This window comes from Natator depressus, chromosome 6 (assembly GCF_965152275.1).
Source record: "Natator depressus isolate rNatDep1 chromosome 6, rNatDep2.hap1, whole genome shotgun sequence".
Taxonomy (NCBI): Eukaryota; Metazoa; Chordata; order Testudines; family Cheloniidae; genus Natator; species Natator depressus.
The window spans coordinates 15,235,978-15,258,266 of NC_134239.1; the positions used below are offsets into that span (position 1 = coordinate 15,235,978).

A 22,289-nucleotide genomic window follows, 5' to 3' on the forward strand; every position below is an offset into this window, starting at 1 on the left:
GCCACTCGGCCCTCCCCCTCCGGAGCGCCTTAGGATCAGAGAGAGGCTGGGTCCCCACTAAAGAGCTATGTGAACATGGGCTGAAACGCCAGCACCAGGGAAACACCAGCCAGCTTTACATCATCTTTGCACCCCCCACCATGCTGGCGGAGATGAGCCCCCTAAATGAAGAGCAACTGCTGAGGCCAAATCGAGGTCTGACTGAGGAGATGGTGATTGGCAATGGAAGCACATTGAAGAACTCCCTATCTCCATAGCGTCACTCTCCACTGAAAGCAGCTTGCTGCTGGATTGCTAAAATGAGCCATTACTTCCTTATTCACCTGGAATCCTTGCGGCTAACCCTGGCCCAGAGAAAAGGCTGCTGCCATCTATAGCTGCCCAGGAGACTGCATACCCCTGGAACAAAACCACTCCAATTGGCTCAGAACAGAGCGGCTGACGTACTCAACAATGCAGGGTGGCAGGGCCACCTGTCCCCAGTGATGTGATCTTTTCAGCTCTTGCTCTGCCAGTATGTACCCATATCATGTACGAATGGCAGCTTAGCTGAGATTGATCTGATTTCACATGTAGCTCTGGGTGCTGAACATATCAGCCCTGGCACTTTCTCAGGCTGCTCCTTTGGTAGGTAACTGATGCTTGCGCTGAGATTCCATTCGGAACAACTTCATCATCCAGCCATTCCACTTCAGCTACAGAAAGAGGGGAGAGTGCCTAACTGCACCTGCTAAGCAAGATTGTCAGCACAGAGATGGGAGACCTCAAAGGTTAAGTTGGCTGCTATTAAGGGTAACAGCATTGATGATTCAGGACATGTTCTTTCCTCTGAATCAGTAGCAAGAGCCCACACGTCCCCTTTTTCAAATGAGACGTGAAACAGAAGTGCAGACTTCTTGGTTGTTAAAACCTCCCTGGCACTTTTCACAAAAGTTGGCAAGTTCACAAGATGGTAACAGTGGGGTCCTGGTCAGGTTCTGCCTTGAAGATTCACATTGATTTGACAAGTCCTGCAATTTCCAGTGGAGATGTTCTTAACATCCTGCCGTAACTTTCAGTAGTGGTGCTATGCCCTGTTAAACAGCTCCCCCACTCCACTCCCAAGACTATGATCAAGACAGAGTATAACAAGGGACCATTATGATCAGCTAGTCTGCCCTCCTGCATAGTTTGGCCAGAGAATGGCACCTGGCAATTCCTGCACTGAGCCCATGTTTGGTTGAACTAGTGCATATTGTTTTAGGAAGATGTCCAATTCTGATTCAACAACAAAGAGATGGAGAATTCCCCCACAGCCCTTGGCTAGTGATTCCAATGGCTGATTACCCTCATTTTTGAGGCACAAGTTTTTATTTTCAGTCAGAAAATGTCTAGCTTCAAGTGCCAGGTCTTGGATACTGCTATACTTTTGTCCACTAGATTAAAGAGCCCTCTATCAAAATCTTTTCTGCACCTCAGGCTTTAGAGGTAAGAGATATTTGCTGATAGCCTGTCTGGAAGGCACTTTGGGACGATGGAGAGAGCTCGAAGAGGCACAAGACCACCAAGTGGAAGGAAGAACTCTACTCTCCCCCAAGTATACAATTCATTTTTATTTACAATACCCTATAAAAATGTAAATTTAGAAACTTATTTTCATCAGAACCAAAAACAGGGAGGGAGGGAGGGGGAAGCACAAAAAAGGAATAATATAATAAAAGAACGGTCCACTCAATTGGTTGTGAGGGAAATGGAGGGTGTGGGGTGGGGGGCGACTGTGGGTATGGAGAGGAGTTATGGGGAGGTGGTTTTGGTTGGAGGGGAGAATTCTTTGGGGAGAGGGATTAGGAGAAAGCGGCAGCTGGTTATTAATAGGGAGGAGTTTACTGGTTGTAGAATACCTACATGTGCAAATATTTTTGTTGTTAAAAGCAAAGTAAGATTAAAAACCCCACCACATTCCAAAAGGAGCAAAACAGCAGGATCTAGCAGTGGTTGGGTATGGAAAATTCATTCAGATTAGCGGCTCTATCCACTAGGGATCAAAGCCAGGCCCCTTGGTTATTGTCTTGGAGGGCTCTTGACAGCATGGGCCTGACCCAAGGGGCAGGTGTGAGAGAGAGGGATGCAAAATGATTCTCAGGAAGACGAGGCAAGTGTGCAAAGATGTGTGTTCACTGTGTCATAGGACTAGGAGGGGTGGCAGAGGGGAGCCCAGCTTGTGCAACTTCAGAAAGAATGAGAGGCCCATGACAAGCTGGGACAGGAGAGCCCACCCTGTGCAGTATGAGGGGTGGGACCAAATCTCAGTGCTTGGATGGGGGTGGGGAGTAGCCAGCAGATTCTCACGTTTTAGCCAATGAGCAAAGATTGAAGAAAGACTGTCCCTCTGATCCTATCATCTAAAAGTCACACCCTCCAAACATTTAGGAGACATTGGACAACAGATGTCTCTCTAGGCCCCCAACTCCACCTTCCAGAGCGCATGGGGATTCTCCCCACAACTAGTTGTCTCCCTGGCTATCTGGATTCTGCATTGACAGGGGGGCAGGAAGGAGGAGAGGGTGGGTTCCTCATCACTCCCTCAGTAGCCTGAATGTGGTAGGTGGGGGAAGACAGGGCTGTGTTGGGACAAAGCAGCAGCTGTTGTGAAGATGCAGAGGGAAACGGGAAGGACATGCCGAATTGCAACCTAGCAGCGAAGGGTGGGAGGACAAACCAAACACACACCCAACCAAGTTCACAGAGCATAAAAGAGGTCTCCCGTGCCAGATATCCAAGAGAAAAATCCCACAAGGCTTTGCTTCAGAGGAGCAACTGCCTCCCCTCCTCCACTGCAATCCTCTGGTGGTGGTGGTGGTGGCGGCGGCAGCAGCGGCGGCAAGGATGGCAGCCGGCATTGAGGACCTGTCAAGACCTCCTACCGTATCCCCTGCACTAACCTGGCAGGGCAGAGGAAACGAGAACAAGAGAGTTAGATAGCCGCAGTACTAGGGTGTGATGGAGATCGGTGTCCCCTCCTTGGCTGGAGCACATGCAGACATTCAAGCCTCATCTAACACCACTGAGATCCCCGCCACCTTCACTTGTCTTCATCGCTGCCTGTCCAGCATTGGCAATTCCCACTTTTCTGTTCTCCTAAAATCCCTGATGGTTTAACTGTGGAGAGTGGGGCTGAACTCCTGAATCTCCCCCTCCACACCCTTCTAACTCTACATATCTCCTGGCCACCTCTTCCCCAGCCATACTCCTTCCTCCCCACCCTCAAGCATCTGACCTCCACCCAGCTCCAGACAGAGCCTGACTCCCTGTTCCTCACTTGCTGAGCGTCACTCAAATCCTCACTGCCACTGCACAACTCCCTGCCCCCCTCCCTGTTATTACACGTGGGAAGCAGGACAGCAAACACAGCACTAAACCAGATGAGAAACAGGGACTTACTGCAACTTTGTCTCCAGCACGTTCAGCTTCTGCTGATCAACATAGCGAGAAAAAAGGGACAGCAGGTTAGAGGGGGTGGATACTGGCTTTGCCAGCGCTGCTTCAGGGATCCGCAGAAGCTCTCGGGTTGCCATGAACATCAGCTCCGTCCTGCCAAGGAGAAGGGCACAGACGAAGGTGTGAGTAGGTGGCAAGATGACAGAGCTTCCCTGCATCAACCCCAGGCAGGATTTAGCGGTCAAGGTGGATGACAAGAAGCACAGGAATGGGAGTTCTACTGATAGCCTAATTGGCTTCTCCTAAACCAGCTAGATTCTGTGAGATGACCTCCTATCAGCAGATAGAGACCGGCAGTTTCAACAAGGTTTTGACGGTATATAGGGTCTGTTTCACTGAGGAATCCGGTTGTGACCAAATTGAAGATGCTCTGCAATAATTTATTAATTCTGTATGTTGACCTGGTTATTGGGATGTTTGCTATATGACTATATTGGTTTAGTTTAAGAGAGAAGACAAGGCAAAACAAGCAGGAAGGAAACAGAATGGCTCCTGATAAGCCATTCCTCTGCAAACAACTGAGGGTCATTAAGAGACATCATCATGACCAGGAAGAGGCCCATGCACATGGCAGATCAAAAAGGACTGTAGCTATTTAGAAAGGGATTCTCTCAAGAAGGATAAGAGAGGTAAAGTTGCTCAGGGGAACCAGACTAAGCTGTGGTCTACACTACAGAGTAAGGTCCACACAAGGCAGCTCATGTTGACCTAACTAAGAGTCCACACTAAAATTTTGCTCCCGCCAACATAATTTGTCTGCTATAACAACTTAATAACTCCACCTCCATGAGCAGCATAGAATCAATGTGAATGAAGTTAGGTTGACACAGCATCAGTGTAGACACTGTCTTGCTTACATTGGCTGTTGCTGGCTTTCAGGAGCCATCTTCAATCGGTGCAAGTGCTCCTGGTGAGGACGTGCACCGCCGACACAAGTAGCAAAGATGTGGGCGCACACAAGCGATGCAATTACTGCAAGCTTTGTTCCTCCTGTTAAAATTTCCTCCAGTTAACTTTGGCTTAAGGAGGCTTGATGGTCAGTTTATTCACCTCTAGTCAGATGCCCCCAAGATAAGAAACTGCAAGTGTCCAAAGCAGCTGGACCTGCTGGGTTAGCAGAGCGGATACACAGTGTGCTATAGCCCAGGGCCTAGTCTAAGCATGGAAGAAGGGTGAAATTCCACCCCAAGACAGGTAAACGCACTCAAAGAGACCAGAAAGGGGCAGAGGTGCAGCCAGTCCTACAAGAAACTTTTCGCCACGCAGCCATTAATGAAACCAAAGCCAAACAAAAAGTGAAAGAGGGTAAGTGTCAAGAAGCAGGAAGGAAGCACCATCATGTGATAGTGAAACCCTAAGCAATGGTTCCTACTAGAAAAAGCTCAAAAAGCCTCCACCAACTTGGCCAAAATGCCACTGGGAGACTGTTTGAGAAGTAGCAATCACTCAGTCATGCTCCCATGTGAGGATCCAATAGGGTATGCAGGCCACAGTTCAGTTCCCAGAGACAGCTTAGCTGGCCTATAAGAAGTCAGCTAATGAATAGTGGCTGACTCTGAAGAACTCTAGGAATCATCTGAGTCCAGACTGGTCACCACTTTGGCCACACCCAGTGCCTTAACAATTGACCACCAATCTCTCATTTCCAGACTGAACCCCAGGGGCTGGTGGGTGGGTGAAGCCCTTTATAGAGGATAAGGCCAGAAGGGACGAGGAGATCATCTAGTCTGACCTCCTGCATAACACAAACCAAAGAATGTCACCCAGTTACCCCTGTACTGAGCTCAGTAACTTGTGTTTGGCTAAAGCATCTTCCAGAAAGGTCTTCCGTCTTGATTTGAAGACCAACATCAAGAGATAGAGAATCCACCACTTCCCTGGGTCGTCTGTTCCAATGGTTAATCACTGGCACTGTTAAAAATTGTGACTTAAGTTGAATTTTTCTGGCTTTAACTTTCAGCCACAGGTTCTTGTTCTGCCTTTCTCCAATAGATGACGGACTCCTGTAGCACCCGGTATCTTCTCCCCTTGAAGGTGCGGATACACTGTAATCAAGTCACCTCTTGAACTTTTTTGGATTGAAGTAAGCAGATTCAACTCCTGAAGTGTCTCACTATCAGGCATTTTCTCCAGCTCTTTGTGGTTCTTCTTAGCACTCTCTAATTTTTCAACATCCTTTTTATAAATGTGGATATCAGAAGAGCAGAAAGTGTTCCACTGTCTGTCTCACCAATGCCATATAAAGATGGAAAAATCACCTCCCGGCTGTTTCTATATCCAAGAATCATATTAGCCTGTTTTGCTCCTGCATCACACTAGAAGCTCATGTTCAGTTGTTTTCCCTCTATGAAATTAAATCCTTTTCAGCCATTGGAGTCCCATAATTCAGGCAGAGACTGCATTCAGCAAAACTATGCACCGTCACTGGGGTGCCTCTGTGGCTCTCTGGACTCTAATGCAGAACATTCCCCTGGCGGCCAGGAAGTGTCCCCCTTCCTAGGAGGAAGTTAGACTCCTTCAGTGAGGCTCACCTTCTCCACAACTAACTCCAAAGCAGGCCCAGAAAGAACCACTGAATATCAGTTCCTGAATACACAGGAGCTTTGTAGTAACAGACCCCCATCAGCAAGACACCAATAAGAAGCTTGGAATTACTGTAGCAGGTTGCCAACTCACAGCGTGATCCCTCCTCCAGCTGGGGAGTTGTGGGTTCTGTTCCAATTCCTAATCTTATGCTCTGACTACTAGACCAAGCCGCATCTGCTGTTAGGAGGCCATATTACTCAGTGTCTACACTGATCCAGGGTATGCTCTGCTCACCACTGGTCAATATGCATTGTCCACAAAGGGGGGGACGCAGCTAAGGGATGCAGCTGGAACTCACCACTGGTTGTCCTGCATTAGCTCCGTAGCAGCACTGGAATTCTGCAATTCCTCCCCACGACTCAGGACCAAGTACAGCAGGGACAGGCCAAACTGCAGAGAGAGAAGTAGTAAGACAGCGTGTGGATGGAGGAGGGGACGATTGTGGGCCTCACCCACAGCAGGCAGACTCTTCTCTCTTCCTGGTGCTGCTATACGACCACAGTTCCCACTCCTAGGTCTGAAGCCTTCACTTCCCCTTTCCTGGCCTCTGCTCATGGCCCTCTGACTTTCCCTGTGCCCATTCTGACTGCAGCCAGTATCTGTGAGGCCTACTCCAGCACAGGCACTGTTTCCAGAGCCCAGCAGTCTCATTTATTATTTGTATTACCACAGCACCTGGGAGCCCTAATAATAGACCAGGACCCCTATATACAAGATTTAGTAATAACAGAGAGGGAAAAGTCAGATTAAGACACAAACCATCTGCCTAGCATGTTTAGCCTTAGACTGTGCAAGAGTGACACTGGGTAGGATTGGAAACGTGAGGTGTTGCCTTGCTACAACAGCATGTCTTCTTTCCCTTCAGCTTTTTGGACATGTGCTTCTTGGTTTCCTGTCTGTAATAGCCCCATTATACTTTTCTGGTTCCTTTGCTGTGCTGGGTTTATCAAAGCAGACACTCCCACTGCCCAGAAGCAGCCTATTCCCAGATTCAGCAAGGATTGTACAGCCCCTGCATTGAATTACAATTCCCATAGCACTGTTCCTCCTTTGCAGCACACTGCCCCAGAACAGCATGCTGCTCCCAAGCCTGCCCAGTACCCTTTGTGCCAGCCAGCACCATCATGCTTTGGCACATTAATTGCCTTGGTTGGAGAGCCACTAGAATCTGTTTAGCATGCTTTTGGAGGTGCCGAGCTTATATAATTCCAGGATTCATTCTTTTACATTAATTCTCCTCTGGATCCAAATGAATCCTGAAGAAAGTAACTGATATGTTGCAGGCCCCAGGAGTGCTATACAGCCTTATCTACCATTAAAGCAAAAGCAGTGAAGACCAGAGAAACAGACCCTACTGTGAGGACGAGACGCACAAGGAGAAAGACTCCTATCATCTGCACGTCCAACTGGTGGTACTTCTAAGGTGTCTTTCACTCCGATATGCAATTCTCAGCTCATTTAAAGCTACTCACCCCGCAGCTGGCTGTGCAGTGCAAGGAGAGGGGAGATAATGGAAGTGCTCTGCAGGAAGATTTTACTCCCTTTCCCCAAGTCAGTCCCATTCCTTTAGCGCCTTGCTCATCCACCCCTGTTGCTGCAATTCAACGCAGGAGACTTCAGTGCCAGTTAGCTCAACGCTACCTCTCCTGCCAAGGAAACTGCTGGTCAGAAAGGGCGGCCTCTCAACGAGTTGTTGGCCTGTCCCTGGGTTCAGGAATCACATTTATGGGGGTTCCACACCGCCTGGGTGGAGAAGGGGACCAGCTCTCTTGTTCTCCTATTGGGTGGGGGGTGTTTGGACTAATGAGGGTACCCTCCAGCTAAAAATAGAAAGGACAGACTCAAGGGAAGTGTCTCTAGCATCTCTCACGTTCTGAGGGTACCAGATGGGTCTATACCCTAATTGGGTCCCAGCAGTGAAGGGACTGAGTATGCAGATGCTGCAGCCTCTCACGGTGCTCAGCAATAGCTCAGGCGTAGGCACCTTGTTCTGGAGCACAGCTGCGAGGTGCAGGTTGGCAGGTGCTGGCGCCGTGGCGCTCTGAGGTAGGTTCGCTAGCTGCTGCAGAAGGCTGGTGACCGTCCCTGACGGAAGATGATAGAGAATGAGAGAGAATGGCCTCAACAGGCACAGCAGCACCTGAGGGAGAGAAGAGCAACATCAGTCACAGACAGGTGACTAGGCAGGCAGCTCCCCACACTCCAGGAGGGGCCATCCGACTGAATCCAGGTATCATTTCCTATTGGTGAGCAGGGCAAGGGTGTTCCCTTTTTGAGTAAATCCAGTTATCCAGGTGACACAGAATGGAGATGGTTAACAAAACAGGAGAGAGAAAAGACGGGCAGGAACTGAAGGGAAAGTAATAATGGGATGTTTGGTTGCGTGGAATGAAGTGACAGCATCACCTCCAGGATGAGACAGGGATGGCTACATATTATTAAGTTCTCCCACCCAATCTTGTCTATGTAGATTGTCTCCATTTGAAGAAAGGAACTGTCTATGTGTTTGTGCAGCACCCAGCACAATAGGGCCCCAATCACACCAAAGGCTTCTACATGCTGCTGCTGCAATACAAAAGGAGTCATGCTACTAATATTCCCTCATTCCATTTGTTGCTGACGTTTTGTTCTGAGGCAGCCTCAGAAAAAGAGTTGGTTCAGTATGGGTTTGGGTCAATGTCCAGGGAGGATTCTTATTTTATCTGATTTATTTCCTGATTCCTGTTCTTTGCACAGAAGCCTGGCCTCTGAATCTTTCAGGGGGTTATAGCACAGCACGCGCCCTCAATACCTGATCCTGCTAGCACTCTGAAATGCACCTCACATTCAGCGTGGCTAACATTACTCCAAGACCTGGTTTTTTGACAGTTCCTGACGTTTGAGTGCTTGTAAATGCAACATTGAAGTTACAGTTTGAGATCTTTTCATTTCCCTTTTTAAAAAAAAAAAAAAAAAATCAGCAAAAAACAAACAACTGGCCTCACTGGTGATTTCACTCTGGTCTCTATTACTTTATTAAAGCCCTGTACTATTATTAATTCCATAGGATTTCGACCAGGTACCTGGAAATTGAGACTCCCTCTAGCCCCTCAGAAAGTGATATTATGTATTTACTCTCCATCACAGCCACATAAACAACAAACTCCAAGATCAAACTGTGAACTTTGCATAAGCAGAAGTGAATTTTCAGCTCCACTACTTTCCATGTGTCCTGTAAAACAGCTGACACTTCTTCAGAGGGTGGAAAAAACTCCGGCCTTTTAAGTTCAGCCATTTTTGAGAATTTCTCCATATTAAACTGTATTTTAAAAGAAAATGAAGATTGGAATAATGCCTTTTTCGTTTATTTAAAAAAAAAAGTCTGAAGAAGGTCTGAAAGACTTCTTGTTTACTTTTAAAAAAATTTTCCAGCTCGTCTTTTTACCTTAGAAATACTGGTCTTTCCTGTTTCTGCTAGATGTCTCCTTAGAGGACTAGAAAACTGAAGTGAGAGTGCTCTCATTCCTCAGTTGAGGGAATGAGGGTGTTGAGTCTTCCAAAAACTTCTCTCTCTCTCAATTATTTGACAAGTGTTTGCATTAATTAAAACAAAATGGTCAGTTTAACAAAAGTTCTTTCCCTCTTCCTTGATACTGAGGATTATTATCTGTATCATGGTAGCACAGAGGTCATTGTGCTAGGAGACGTATAAACACAAAAACAGGATGATTGCTGCCCAAAAGACCTTCCAGTTATGTCATAACCCTACTAGTTCTCTAGTAGTCCATAGAGTTTTCCAGAAAAAGACAGGACCAACAAACCTAACAGTGCTACTGTAAAACAAATAATAGTCAGGCTGCCTGTACACATCACAAAGCAGTAACCAAGGAAACGAGTCCACTTTTCCTTCCCCCACCATCTCCTTTAAAGCAAGAAGAGGTAAATAGTTATTAGGGTTGGTCTATACTTCAAAGTTAGACCAGTTTCACTACATTGCTCAGGGCTGTGAAAAATGTCATGCCCTGTGTGACATTGATAAACCAACCTAAGGCCTGGCATAGGCGCTGCTAGGTCAATGGAAGAATTCTTTCATTAACTCAGTTCCCACCTCTAAGCTCTCACTGATTAACTATAGCACAGAAGAACCCCTTCTGTTGCCATAGTAAGTGTCTACACTACAGTGACACCACCACACCTATGTCGCTGTAATGTTTCTAGTATAGACATAGCCTAAGAAAGTACGGAAAGAAATAGGCTAACTGTCTGAATGGACTTTTCTCAAGCTTTCACTTTCTAGCTTTGGGCAATCATGGCCAGTTTCAATCTAGAGGGGGAATTTCTTGGAGTTAAGTGTGTGATGAAAATGGGCGCACAATGAACATCTGCATATCTAACTGGACCATCCTGTCCAAGGATCTCAAAGCACTTTCCCAAACATTAAATATTGAATCCTCACAAACCCATATGAGGCCAGGAATACTACATATAGACCAGTCAGTTATTACCCCCATTCATGGAGTTGCAGATATGCAAAGCAACTTCCCCATGTTCACACAGTGAGCCAGAGAGTGAAGGTATGAGTTCAGATTCTCAGTCCCCTGCTCTGATCGTTGGACAACGCTACCTCTGAGATGCAGAGACACACAACTCATACCAACAACCTGAGGGGGAAGTTATTTTTGCCACAGCCTCCTTGATTACCTCATCCTGAGCATCCTTCTTGATCAGGAAGGGCAGGTTTCTGGCTGTTGCCATGAGTATGTCGGCCGCTTGCTCCGTGGACAGAAAGGGCAGGATCCGGGCAACCATACGCTTCCCTTTCCGGATACACATGATTTGCACAAAGTGGTCGTCACTCGGCCTGCCAAGAGAACGTTCGGACTGTCAATAGCCAGATATAGGAATGACCCCCTAGTTCACAGTGGGTATATGCAAGGACTCACAGGAAATCCCACACCCCTGTAACATGGGTCTGCATTTAATTGTCACCTCTCCCCAGCCAGAAAGGACACCTTCCCAAAAGCATCACTGATCTGGCCTGAAGGGAAGCACATGGAGGGGAGGGGGAGAAAGAGAGAAAAGGAAAAAAAAAAAAGTCATCACACAATGCTTCTTCATGCCTTCAAGTTTCCTTTCAGTAGATTATAACAACGGGGGCAATAATGACCGCTGTAGCTAAAGTCGCATAACATCTTCCATGCTGAGTCCTGCCTGTATGTGTTAGCTGCTCATCATTTACAAGGCTGAAGTGAACTTTGTTTTTTGTAAGGGAGGCAGGAGAAGAGAACCATACTGCCCTGTTACAGAGCTAGTTACAGCTGGGAAGCAACCAAGGGGGGAGAACTTTTCAATGGTTTGCTAGGAGTTATAACTCAGTCTGGGTCTGTGCAGCACCGCAACTGCCCCCACACCCCTGGCCCACAGCACCACCCCAACCCCCTGCATCCAGGGCCTGTGCAGCACCACCACCTCCACCCTGCATCTCTGGCCCATGCAGCACTGCCCCCACCTCCCTTGCACTCCAGGCCAGTGCAGCATCACTCCCCCCCCCACCCCCATTGCACCCTTGGCCCATGCAGCAGCACCCCCAGCCATGCACCCAGGGCCCGTGCAGCACTGCCCCCTGCCCCACCCCCTTGCACCCAGGGCCCGTGCAGCACTGCCCCCTGCCCCACCCCCTTGCACCCAGGGCCCGTGCAGCACTGCCCCCTGCCCCACCCCCTTGCACCCAGGGCCCGTGCAGCATCACCCCTCCATGCCCATGAAATACATGTCTAACTTCTCTGCATAGGAAAAGCTTTGCTCACTATACCCAAGGACTAAAGGTGCAGGCCCCACAGCAATAAAATCCTTGATCTGAGGGCTGCCATGGTCACACTTTCCTCCTCAGCCCAGGCCCGTTGGTCCCCTGCCTGGTTTCTCCCATGTTTCCTGGGAGAGAACCGACCCCGCATATAAACTGGGGAAGAGGCCTTATTCCAGGCAGGACTGGGCACAAGCCTCCCCAAGTGTCTCGGTCTCTTCCTACTCCACCTTTCCAACTGAAGGGGGGCAGCACCCAAAGGAGAGTTCCCTTGCTGTTTCAGTGAGCCTGTTACTAGAAAGGGGGCGGCCCCACACATGTGGATATGGGGAATGGACTGTAGACATTCACCCCATCCCGAAGCAAATGAGGGAAGAATTCCACAGTCCTCTCCCTTCTGTACACATGGGTGGGGCAACGAGGCTGGGGGTGGCACAGATCTGTGCAGTAGCAGACTCACGTTCCTCACCTCTCTTGGCCGGGCATTTTCCCCCTCAGATTGTCATACATGTCACAGATCTTCTGCTTTCTCTCCTCCATCAGGGCTGGCCGCTCCCCCTCCAGGCTCAGGAGGTAGCGCCTCTCATAGTCTTCCACATCCAGGAGGAGGCTGTATGTCTGCATGACACGCAGCCAGATCAGAGCCAGCCACAGGTACCCCCGCTATCCCCCACAGCTAGTCAGGACAGGAAGCCACTGCCTTCCGAGCAGACTCGGAACCAGAGAGTGCTGCTGGATCAGCAAGCCCTGTAGAGAGTGGGTACAGCAAGGGCGGCAGCAAGCTGCCAGTGTGCCTCAGCCGCAGCCTAGATAAGCTCCACCATTCTCTCCTTGGCCTGGCTGCTGAAGCAGGCAACAAAGAGGGAAGGTGTTTCCAATGTTTATTATGAGCTTCGATTAGAGCAAGAAATAAGGCAGTGCCTGGAGAGTGAGGAGCATGCCCAACTCAGCACAGGGATCTGGGAAGGGGGTGTGTAGGGAATCGCTTTTCCCATGGCTTACTGGGAACATATCCCCAGCCCCAAGGGGCAGCCGCTGCACGTGGGTTTGGCAGCTCCCTTGGAGCACTGGCTTTGCTGTGGAGCCAAGGGGGGGAGGGATAGCTCAATGGTTTGAGCATTGGCCTGCTAAACCCTGGGTGGTGAGTTCAATCCTTGAGGGGGCCAATTAGGGATCTGGGGCAAAAATTGGGGATTGGTCCTGCTTTGAGCAGGGGGTTGGACTAGATGACCTCCTGAGGTCCCGTCCAATCCTGATATTCTGATTCGGGGGGGACGGGGGGACACCTCATCTCACACTCACCTTCTCAATGGTGACGAGGGTCTGACGTCTCTTGTCTCGAACCTGCTTCTCCTTCGTCTCCTAGGGAAAGAGAGCGAGGCGGGCCCAGGTGGAGCACAGAACAAAAAACAGTGTCAGAAAGGAGAGGATGGGGAGTGGAGCGAGAGAAGAGAGGAGGACCGAACCCCGGGTGGAAAGAAAGAGCCCAGACTGCGCAGGGCAGCCACATCTGCCGTTACTTACATCGTCCTCACTGCGGGAGGTCACCACCGCGTCAATCATTTTCCGGGGGTTATTTACACTGGAGACTGTGAGCTTCCCCAGCGAGCCCTCAAACTGCACTGCAAGGACAGAGGAATGTGGATGGAGTCATTGCCCCAAGCCTCTGCTCCTCTATCCACCCCAGAGAAATCTTACACTCAGTCTCCTCCAGCTTCACCCTGCCTCCACATCAATGCCCCAGAGAACCTTGATCTCTCCCTGTCCTCCCCAAGGAATCCCTGCAGCTGTCCCCAATGCCAGCTATCTCCAGATCGAGTCGACAGCGGTTCTTTCTGCCCCCAGCCCCATGACAGGTAACCATCCTCCACCATTAAAAGAGCATTACGGTTAGAAAATGAGATACTATTTCACGACCAATACATCACCACAGGTCTGTCAATTCCCTGCTGGCCCATGTACCCCCCTACCTTTCCCCAACCCAGGATGCGGTTTGAGGGAGGGGACATTTACCTGGCTTGTAGGCATGCTCTAACTTGGCCACCTGGGGTGTGATGAGTTTAGTACGTTCTTTCTTGGGGCCATCGCCGTGCATCTCCTCTGCCGCTGACACTTTCTCCAGCTTCTGGAAGTAATTCTGAGACAAAAGGGAGGAGGTGGTGGTGGTGGTGGTTAGGATCCCAGCACAGAGAGACGAGGGGCAGCTTGGCCCCCAGAACCAGTGTGCCATCACACACAGTCCCGCAGCTGATAGGGCTGACAAGCCAGCCTGAGTGGATGCAGACAGTGTAGGGGCACAGGTGTAGGGGGTGAAGGGGGAGTGCTGAAGCACAGTTACAGAGCCAGCTAAGAGCATCATACTGGGAGCTCAGCTGCAGCCACCCTCCCAGCAGTCACTTATCGGGTGGGTGCAGGTACGGCAGACAAGGGATTAGCACACTAGGCCAGCAGCCCCTGGGACAGCCAAGCTCATCCCTAGGTGGAAGCTAGGTCAGGATGGCTTGATTAGTGAGTGAAAAGCATTTACCTGATAGTAGAAGTCATCCAGGTAAGGGTCAGTGCTTTGCAACTGCATCATCTGGATCTTTGATACCCAGTCCTTTTCCCGCTGCAACATGAGATTAGCATAGGGGTCCTTCCGCAGCTGCTCCTGATGGCTGCTCCGGTGGCCCACTCGGTCCCCCGCCGAGCCATTCAGACTACGGTGCTGGCTGGTGGGAAGATCCATAAAAATTCAGAAGATACAGAAAGGGCACAGTGGAGAGGACACATTGATAATGGCCTGCACTGCAGGATGGCTCTTGAGAGGCCACGCCTGACTGTGCGGAGCATGAACTCCTAGGAGACCCCCAAGGGGGGGTGTGTGTGATACCCTCTTTCTCTGGCACTAGAACCCAGGTGAATCTTCTCTTCCCGCAGTGGAGTTCATTACCCCTCCCCACCCGAATGTAGGCGATTTTAGTACTCACTTCCTGTTCTGCTGCTGTCTCTGATGTAAGAGCCGCCGATGCTGCGGGTGAAGGTGAGTTGTATCTGGTCTGAACATCTGAGGGTGAGGCCTAGAGAAAAGAGTTGTAACCTCAGGTCTGTCATCTCCGGAGAAAGTCAACAGAGACTCTCAAACTCAGTGCAGTGAGCTCAATGATGGGAGACAGAGGATAAGTGTCGTACCTTAGGTTCTGCAAGTGGGACCCAGGACATGGGAGGTGCTGCTGCTGCTGGGATGGCGGTGGCGCGGGAGGCGGTGGCGCTCCAAAAAAGGCACGGAACCCACTGGCTGGAGACATCATCTGCCCAACTCTGCCTTGAAGCAACTTGGGGTTCATGGATGTGAGGGGGCTGCCAACGAGTCCAGAGACACGAGCAAACTGGCTGGGAGACATTCGTCCAGCCTGCAGAGATGAGGGTGAAGGGGCGGTGGGGGGAGAGAGACCACCACAAACGTTACCACTGTGACAGAGAGAGTGGGACACACAAGACTGAGTGGCACAGCTCTAGTCATCCGGGGGAGCAGGCAATGGGAGCCACCACCAACTGTCTGAGAAGGAGCAGCACAGAGAGAGCCATGCAAAGGCAGAATAGACGACACAGACACCAGAGGACAATGCAGCGCACACAAGATGCTGTTGAGGAAAGACTGAGAACAAGAGGGAATAGTCAGAGCTTTACCTGTGCTCCTCCTAGAAGCTGCGCTCTCTGAAGGTGGGTGAAAACGGGAGTGACACTGGGAGGGAACGGGTGGCCCAGCAGGGAGGAATTCTGGGGAAAGAAAATGGAAGAGCAAAAAGGAAACACTAATTCTAAACAAAGAACCAATCAACCCAACATGGACATTCAGCAGGTGCATGCTCCAGATACATTCGGATCAGAGAGAAAACGAGAGACCACAGTTACACCCAGATCAGTGACAGAGAGGCCAAGAGATAGGCACATGAGCTTCCAGCACGTGGGATACACCCGGGCCTGAGAGGAACGGGGAAAAGGAAAGAGGTGCTGAGATACAGAAAGGGGGATCTCTAGTTGACACATGGAGGTCAGAACATTGAACACCAGATGATTCCCCTTTAAGAAAAAGTTAGTTTAGACCCAGAAGCCTGGATCTGTGGAAGGGAATGGCATTACAGGAGGGATCAGAGGACAAGTGTGATGGTTATGGGAAAGGACTTCAGGATTATTGAGACAGAGTAAGAGGCTCAGGGGTGAAGCTGATGGAAAACAGACTTTTGGGATGATAGAAGGGACAGTTATTGGGGCCGGGGGACCTAGAGAGTGAGGGGTCAGGCTGGGAATACACAGAGCACGAGACACTCCGTACCGGGACACTGCAGAGCTGGTTTGGGGACATCCTCTCGCTGTAGGGGGAAGGATAACGCTGTTGCATCGGGGCCCGGATGTGAACAGGCTTCGGACACAGGATCTATCAGGAGGGGGAAACCAAAACAAGGGAACTAGTCTTAGTCCTAGAAACTAGCTTCCCCTTTCCTTGCCAACATCTGCCAGGCAGCTCCTCCCACAGAGTTATCAGACCAGCCTGCAGTGTGCCATATGGTAGAGCCCCTCCACCTCCCCGAATTCCCCCATCTTGTGGTAGAGGGGGAACCCCCCCAGTACACACAGCAGCAGCAGCATCTTCAGACTGTTTCTTCTGGAGGAGACTCTGGCTGGATAGCATCTGGTTTCAGGCAGCAATGCCACGTCTCTCCCCGTCTGCCAATTGCTGGCATGTGAAAGCAGCATATGAAGGAGGATCATGTAGGCTCCAGGCACAGTAGTGGCACCTAAAGGACAGAGCGGCTAAGAGGACAAGCCTACCCACCCTACCATTAATCTCTTCTCCACCTATCAGCATCCAGGCACGCACTCAGCTATGTTGCTACTCTAAAGATTGTGTGGTGGCAAAAGCTAGTGGCAGGCTCCCTTAAGCGGCCCTAAAAATTTCAGGGTCTTCACCTTCTGGGGTCTCTCTTTCCCATTTCTACCCTGCTTCTTCCTGGAAACACCACCCTTTCCTGAAACCATGGTGACCAGATCCACCTCCTGCCAGAGAAGTGTGAGGGGCAGAGGTACCTGCTGGTTGAAGTTGGGCACGGTGGCCTGCTTTGGTGGGGTGCCGATGGGGACAGCCCTGACAGGGGGGCTCCCAATGACTGGGGAGGACGAGCGCCTGGGCAGTGCCCGCTCCGAGAGGTCCCGCTCATCCTCCTGGCCCTGTGGTGGTCTCTGAGGCAGAGCATATTCCAGCACAGACACCGAGGGCACCTCCTGCACACGGGAGGAGGGGAAAAAACAGCCAGTGGTTAGCTACTTTGAATTGTGTGTAGTTACCAGCGGCACAGCCCAGCACGCACTGAGGCTCAGTGAGAACAGAGGCACTCGCGGCACAGCTAGAGCAAGGAAATCTGCCTAATGAGAAACAGGGGGAGGATGGTCAGGAAAGCAAATGCTCTCTGGGGAGCTTCAATGTGTCACCTGCAGCTATGATCTAGTGGGCAGGAGTCCTGGCCTAGAGTATGAAACCCTATGCTGGAAGTCAGGTGACTGAGTTCTATCTGGGATTCTGCCACGGATTCACTGCAAAGCAAAGAACAAGTCACCACATCTGTCACTAGCAAGTTCTGCAAAGTACTGAGAGACTCAGGGAGAACAGAACTGCATGCTACGTATTATTGTTCCATCTGCTGCCTTTCATGGCAATAGACACATTGTTGACACTTTTTAGCCTGACTAGCCCTGCAGAGCCAGCCCAGATTCAGGCGAATTAGTTGGACTCTATTCTGGTTCAAGCAGCAGCATTCTTAGCCAAGTTGTGATGGCAGAATCTTTATTGTGAGGAGTTCACATCAACTTAACTACTCCTGTAACATCTCTCAAATGGGGCAGGGTTACTGGGGATAATACACAAGCAGGAAACAACCGAGCTTGGCTCGCAGATCCAAGATGAAATTGGCAGAGCTGGCAGCTAAAAGACTATTTTTCGTGAATAGATCACGTTTGATCTAGAGTCAGCAAGAAGCAAGTGCTGGCCCACCGTCCACAATACTATTTTAGAGTCACTTTACAGAGCAAAATGGCTCTTCAGGAGTAAATAAAGTCTCATACTTCAGGGTCTAAGCTGGCTTTCACAGAGCTCAAGAAGGAATCGCTCACCTGGCATGGGGTGCAATACAATAAGCTAAGAAGTACATTATGGAAAACTGCAACTTTCTCTGATGCATCTGCAACCAGCAACAGCCTCATCTGAGCAACAGGAGGCAGCACACCAGACCAAAAGGGCTAGTGGCCCGATTCAGTGCAATGGGACACAGAACTGGCAAATCTTATGCTCCTGGAGATGGCAAAAGCTTCTGCTCTGCACCGGAAAGGGATTCCTGAGATGGGAGGAAAATGGCTCCACGAAAGACTCTGAGCTCCCTTTGCAGGATTAGTAATGAGACAGGACACAGCACCTGAGTGAGAAGCGGTCCTCGGATGCGCCTCAGAACTGCAGATCCATCCCAGATGCTGGAGTTGAGGCCTCCTGGCTGCTGTAAAAGAGAGTATGATGAGCTATCATGGAGAGGGCTCTCCTGTCTTTCCATCCATTCTATGCAGCCAGGCTCCGCCCCCCCACCCCCACAAATATTGCACTCACCTGCATTGAAGGCTGGGTTTGCACAGCCTGCATGATGGCTGGATCTTCCAGCTCGTTCTCGATGACCAGCTTGCTCAGCCTCTCAGCCAGGTTCTCCTCATGGTGCCCCAGCAGGTCCATCTCATCACTGACCGCCCCATCTTCCAGCTCTCTAGCTGTCGCAGGCTTGTCTTCCAGTTCTGCGAGCCGCTCATGTGCCTCCTGCCAGTCGTCATCTGCAAAGGAACCACAGAAAGGAAGCAGGGCTGGCACCTTAGTGCCACTTATTTATTTCACAGACAATTACATTTCCCAGGCACCAATGGACTGGAACAGCAGGGAAAGCTGCGGCTCGGGACTGAGGGACATCAGCAAAGCTATGGGTGGAGCAACCCAGAACTGGAGCTGCAGGGTGGGGTGGCTAAGGGCAGGATTGAAGGGATTTCCATTCAGATATGGCATTCCCTGAAGGAGAGCTGGGGACAGAGAGGAGGAAAGGGGAGTGAATGGGAGATGCAGCTCTCACCAATAGCACCGGCTCCAAACGTGTCATCATTGAACTGGTCGATATCTTCATCCTCCTCGCCCAGGGTCTGAAAGGCATCTTCATCTTCATCCAGAGGACACTCCTCCAGGGACTTGGAAAGGAGCAAAGAGAGAACAATGAGCAGGCCTCCAGATATGCCACAGTTTTACTTGCCCTCCCAGCATCACTAGTGTGGGCTCCCCTCAGCCACCTCATGCCCAAAGCTGGGGCGCCGAGTTTGTCTGTCTGAACCCGTTCCTGGAGATTGTCTCATTTCCCTATACCAGCACATCATAAATGTGGCCCTTCAGAGGAAAAAGAGAGACATCACCTCCAGCACACACTAAATGTAACTCCTCAGACAAGGCATGTCACCCCTTAGCAAGTGTGTCCCAGGACACCCCCCCACATCCAAACTGCACCCATGACCATCAGACAAGGTACTTCTGCCCAAGCACAGACTAAGGCATCACTCACCTCCCACATACCCATTACACACACCTTCTTTACTAAGCATGCCTCCTTAGATGAGGCAATGCCACCCCACAGATAAACATCCCATTTCAAGCACACCTCCTCTGACAGCATGAGTGGAAGGACAATAGTCCAGTGATTAGGGAGCAAGTCTGGGATCAATTTCCCTGCTCTGCTACTATAACATCTTGGGCAAGTCACTTAGTTTCTCGGGGCCTGTTCACCATCTGTGCATAGGGGATAATAGCACAGCCCTGCCTCACACAGGTGCTACAAGGATAAATACACTAAAGATTGTGAGAGTGATGGGAGCCAGATAAATACAAGGGATAGAAGGAACCTTCTTCCCCCACCCACCCACGACAGACCAAGCACACCACCATAGTCCTCCCATGCACCCTCCTCAAACAAGACACTCTACATACACCATGCAACAAATACAGCCTACAGCTATGACACATGTACCCATGCCTCCCAACATGGACCAAGCATGTCCACTCAAATGCTTTCCCCAACCCAAGCCAGCTAGGTAAGAAACAAGTGTGCCCCTTGCCTGAGCTCCCGAACTCGTAATGGCTACCCCATCCATACCTTCCATTCAATCACGTTCTCCCTCAAGCTGTTCCACTCTCAGGGCCCCACCAGCCAGGCACATAACTCTTCAAACAACATAGCATGTAACAGAATAAAATTGACCATCATCAAGCCCAATCTGATGGGCCAACATCCTGGGCATCCTCCCGAACTAATGTCTGATCCCAACCTGGTGCACCCATATCCAGAGTAGCCATCTGAATCTAGTTCTGGGGCACACATACCCCACATGCACGCTATACTCAGAAAGGCTGCCCCTGGGCCTGTATCCCGGTAGTTCCTGCTCCGAGAGACATGTCCCCTCCATATCCTATATCTACCTCCCTAAGAAAGGAACCACAGATCAAATCCGGGATGGCTGTGGCTCATACCCTACATGGCATCCCCAGCCTATACCACAGAGTCTCTGACTCCAGCCCACACTCTGTGCAGCCCCACCTAATAGAGGCAGCCCCAGCCAGTCCGACATGCTGCCCCCTTCTGAGAGATTACCCAGCCTACATCCTCTACATTTAACTTCAGAGCCTCCTACTCCATGTGTGTGCCCCCCACCCCCAGCCTGCAGAGCCCATATACCAAGCAATCACCTTAGCCAAGCATTCCAAGCACCAGCCTGCTAAGTGCATACCTAGCTCTGCCCCTCTGAAACAGCCTCCATCGCCAAACAGCTCCCGCGCAGGGAGGCCTCCTGGGCACCCACTGAGTGTGACCTTCTCAGCCACTCACCCCCACTCCAAGGGGGGAGGGCGTCCCCCTCGGACAAGCATCCCATAGTCCCCAGCCCGAGAGAGAGAACTCCCTACCCCACATCCCTTTCTGACCCATGCCCTTGGCATTCTCTTACCTTCTCCACATACACAGAACCCCCATTGTCACATACTGACCATGCACCCTGCAATAGAGGCTCCTCTGGACCTGTAGCCCATCGCCCTCACAACTAAACCCATCCCTAAGTCATGCCTCCTGCACACCCCTCCCTACAAAGACCCTCCAGCCCATACTTCCCCAAAAATTCCTCCCATCCCATGCCTCCTAGAGACCCCCCAGCACTCCATGCCCCCCAAACACCCAGCTAATGCACCCCCCAGACACACACCCTGAACCCCTTCCCCCCATGACACACACATGCCAGCCTATCCCCTCCCCAGCACATCCCCCCCACCTATGCCCCCCGCAACACACACCCCAGCTCATGTCCCCCACACTTCCCCTGCCCGTACCCCCCAAACCCTGCCCCCCCCAGACACCCTCCCGGCCCATGCCCCCCCCCGACCCGAGCCCGCCCAGATACACACCCAGCCCCTGCCCCCCAAACCCTGTGCCCCTGCGAGCCCTATGCCACCCTACAGACACCCGGGCCCATACCCGAGAACTCCGTGTCCCGCAGACACACACCACGGCCCCATCTCCCCTAAAGACATACCCCACCCCATGCCTCACACAAAGGCCCCCCTCCGGCCCGTACCTCCGCAGGCCCCCCTCCGGCCCGAGCCCCGCCAGCACCTCGTGCCCCCCCAGCCCGTGACCGCCACACCCCCCGTGACCGAGGAGGAAGTTGGGGCTCTGGGCGAGGGTAGAAGTGACCCAGGGACTGGGGTCAGAGGTCAAAGGTCGCAGCCCGGGCGGCCCCCTCACCTGGTAGCGGAACATGGTGAGCGGCGCGGAGACTCCCACCGCCAGGGAGACCCAGCGCAGCCCCCGCTCCGGCTCCGAGCCCCCGCCCCTCGATACGCGCCCGTCGCGTCCAGGAACACGCACATGACGTCATCGCGCAAGTCCCCCCCATCCGCGGGGCCTGAAAGACCCGGTGCGCAGGCGCAATACGTCTAGCGGCCCCGCCCCTGCTATTAAAGAAACAGTGCCTGGGGAGGTGTCTTAAAGGGACAGTGTCTCATTCCCTGCCTGTGGCCTCTTAAAGGGGCCGTGTCTCTTTCCTCTCCCATTGACCAGAGCACTGAGGGCTGGGGGAGGCCTCCCTGCTGACAGGCCCAGCTTTACAACGCCACTGCTTTGCCCCAGCTCTGTGGGCAGCCTCACCAGCTGGGGCACAAAACCTCCACAAAACCGGGGCGGGCACCAAAGCCCTGCTCCCCCGAAGGGCAGAGCCGCCCAGCCAAGGGCCCTGGGTCCCATCGTCCACCCCTGGGCTGGGGTCCCTGCGGGGGCCGCTGGGCACTGCCAGGAGGCCTCGCACCTGGGGACCCCCACCCCTGTGCCACGCTCCCCTGCAGCTCTGCTGC

At 51.5% G+C, this 22,289-nt stretch overlaps 1 protein-coding gene across 3 annotated transcripts; it reads right to left on the minus strand.

Annotated features, from left to right (window-relative positions):
- Nucleotides 1-1,667: 1,667 nt before the first annotated feature.
- PATL1 (PAT1 homolog 1, processing body mRNA decay factor) lies at nt 1,668-21,820 on the minus strand. 3 transcript variants are annotated; one of them, XM_074954599.1, is made up of 19 exons: nt 21,685-21,820; nt 18,982-19,093; nt 18,477-18,691; nt 18,292-18,366; nt 16,913-17,107; nt 16,161-16,262; nt 15,515-15,604; nt 15,017-15,237; nt 14,815-14,904; nt 14,373-14,556; nt 13,859-13,982; nt 13,370-13,467; nt 13,148-13,207; nt 12,315-12,463; nt 10,744-10,903; nt 8,048-8,203; nt 6,362-6,453; nt 3,421-3,570; nt 1,668-2,921 (listed from the first exon to the last, which is right to left on the minus strand). In XM_074954599.1, exons 1-19 carry the CDS (start codon nt 21,697-21,699, stop codon nt 2,900-2,902), a joined length of 2,310 nt encoding a protein of 769 aa, XP_074810700.1. In that variant the 5' UTR covers nt 21,700-21,820; the 3' UTR covers nt 1,668-2,899. The 3 variants fall into 3 exon arrangements, with proteins under 3 accessions (XP_074810700.1, XP_074810699.1, XP_074810701.1); XM_074954598.1 differs by having other exon boundaries at nt 18,292-18,369; XM_074954600.1 differs by lacking the exon at nt 15,515-15,604 and having other exon boundaries at nt 18,292-18,369.
- Between the last annotated feature and the right edge of the window lie 469 nt (nt 21,821-22,289).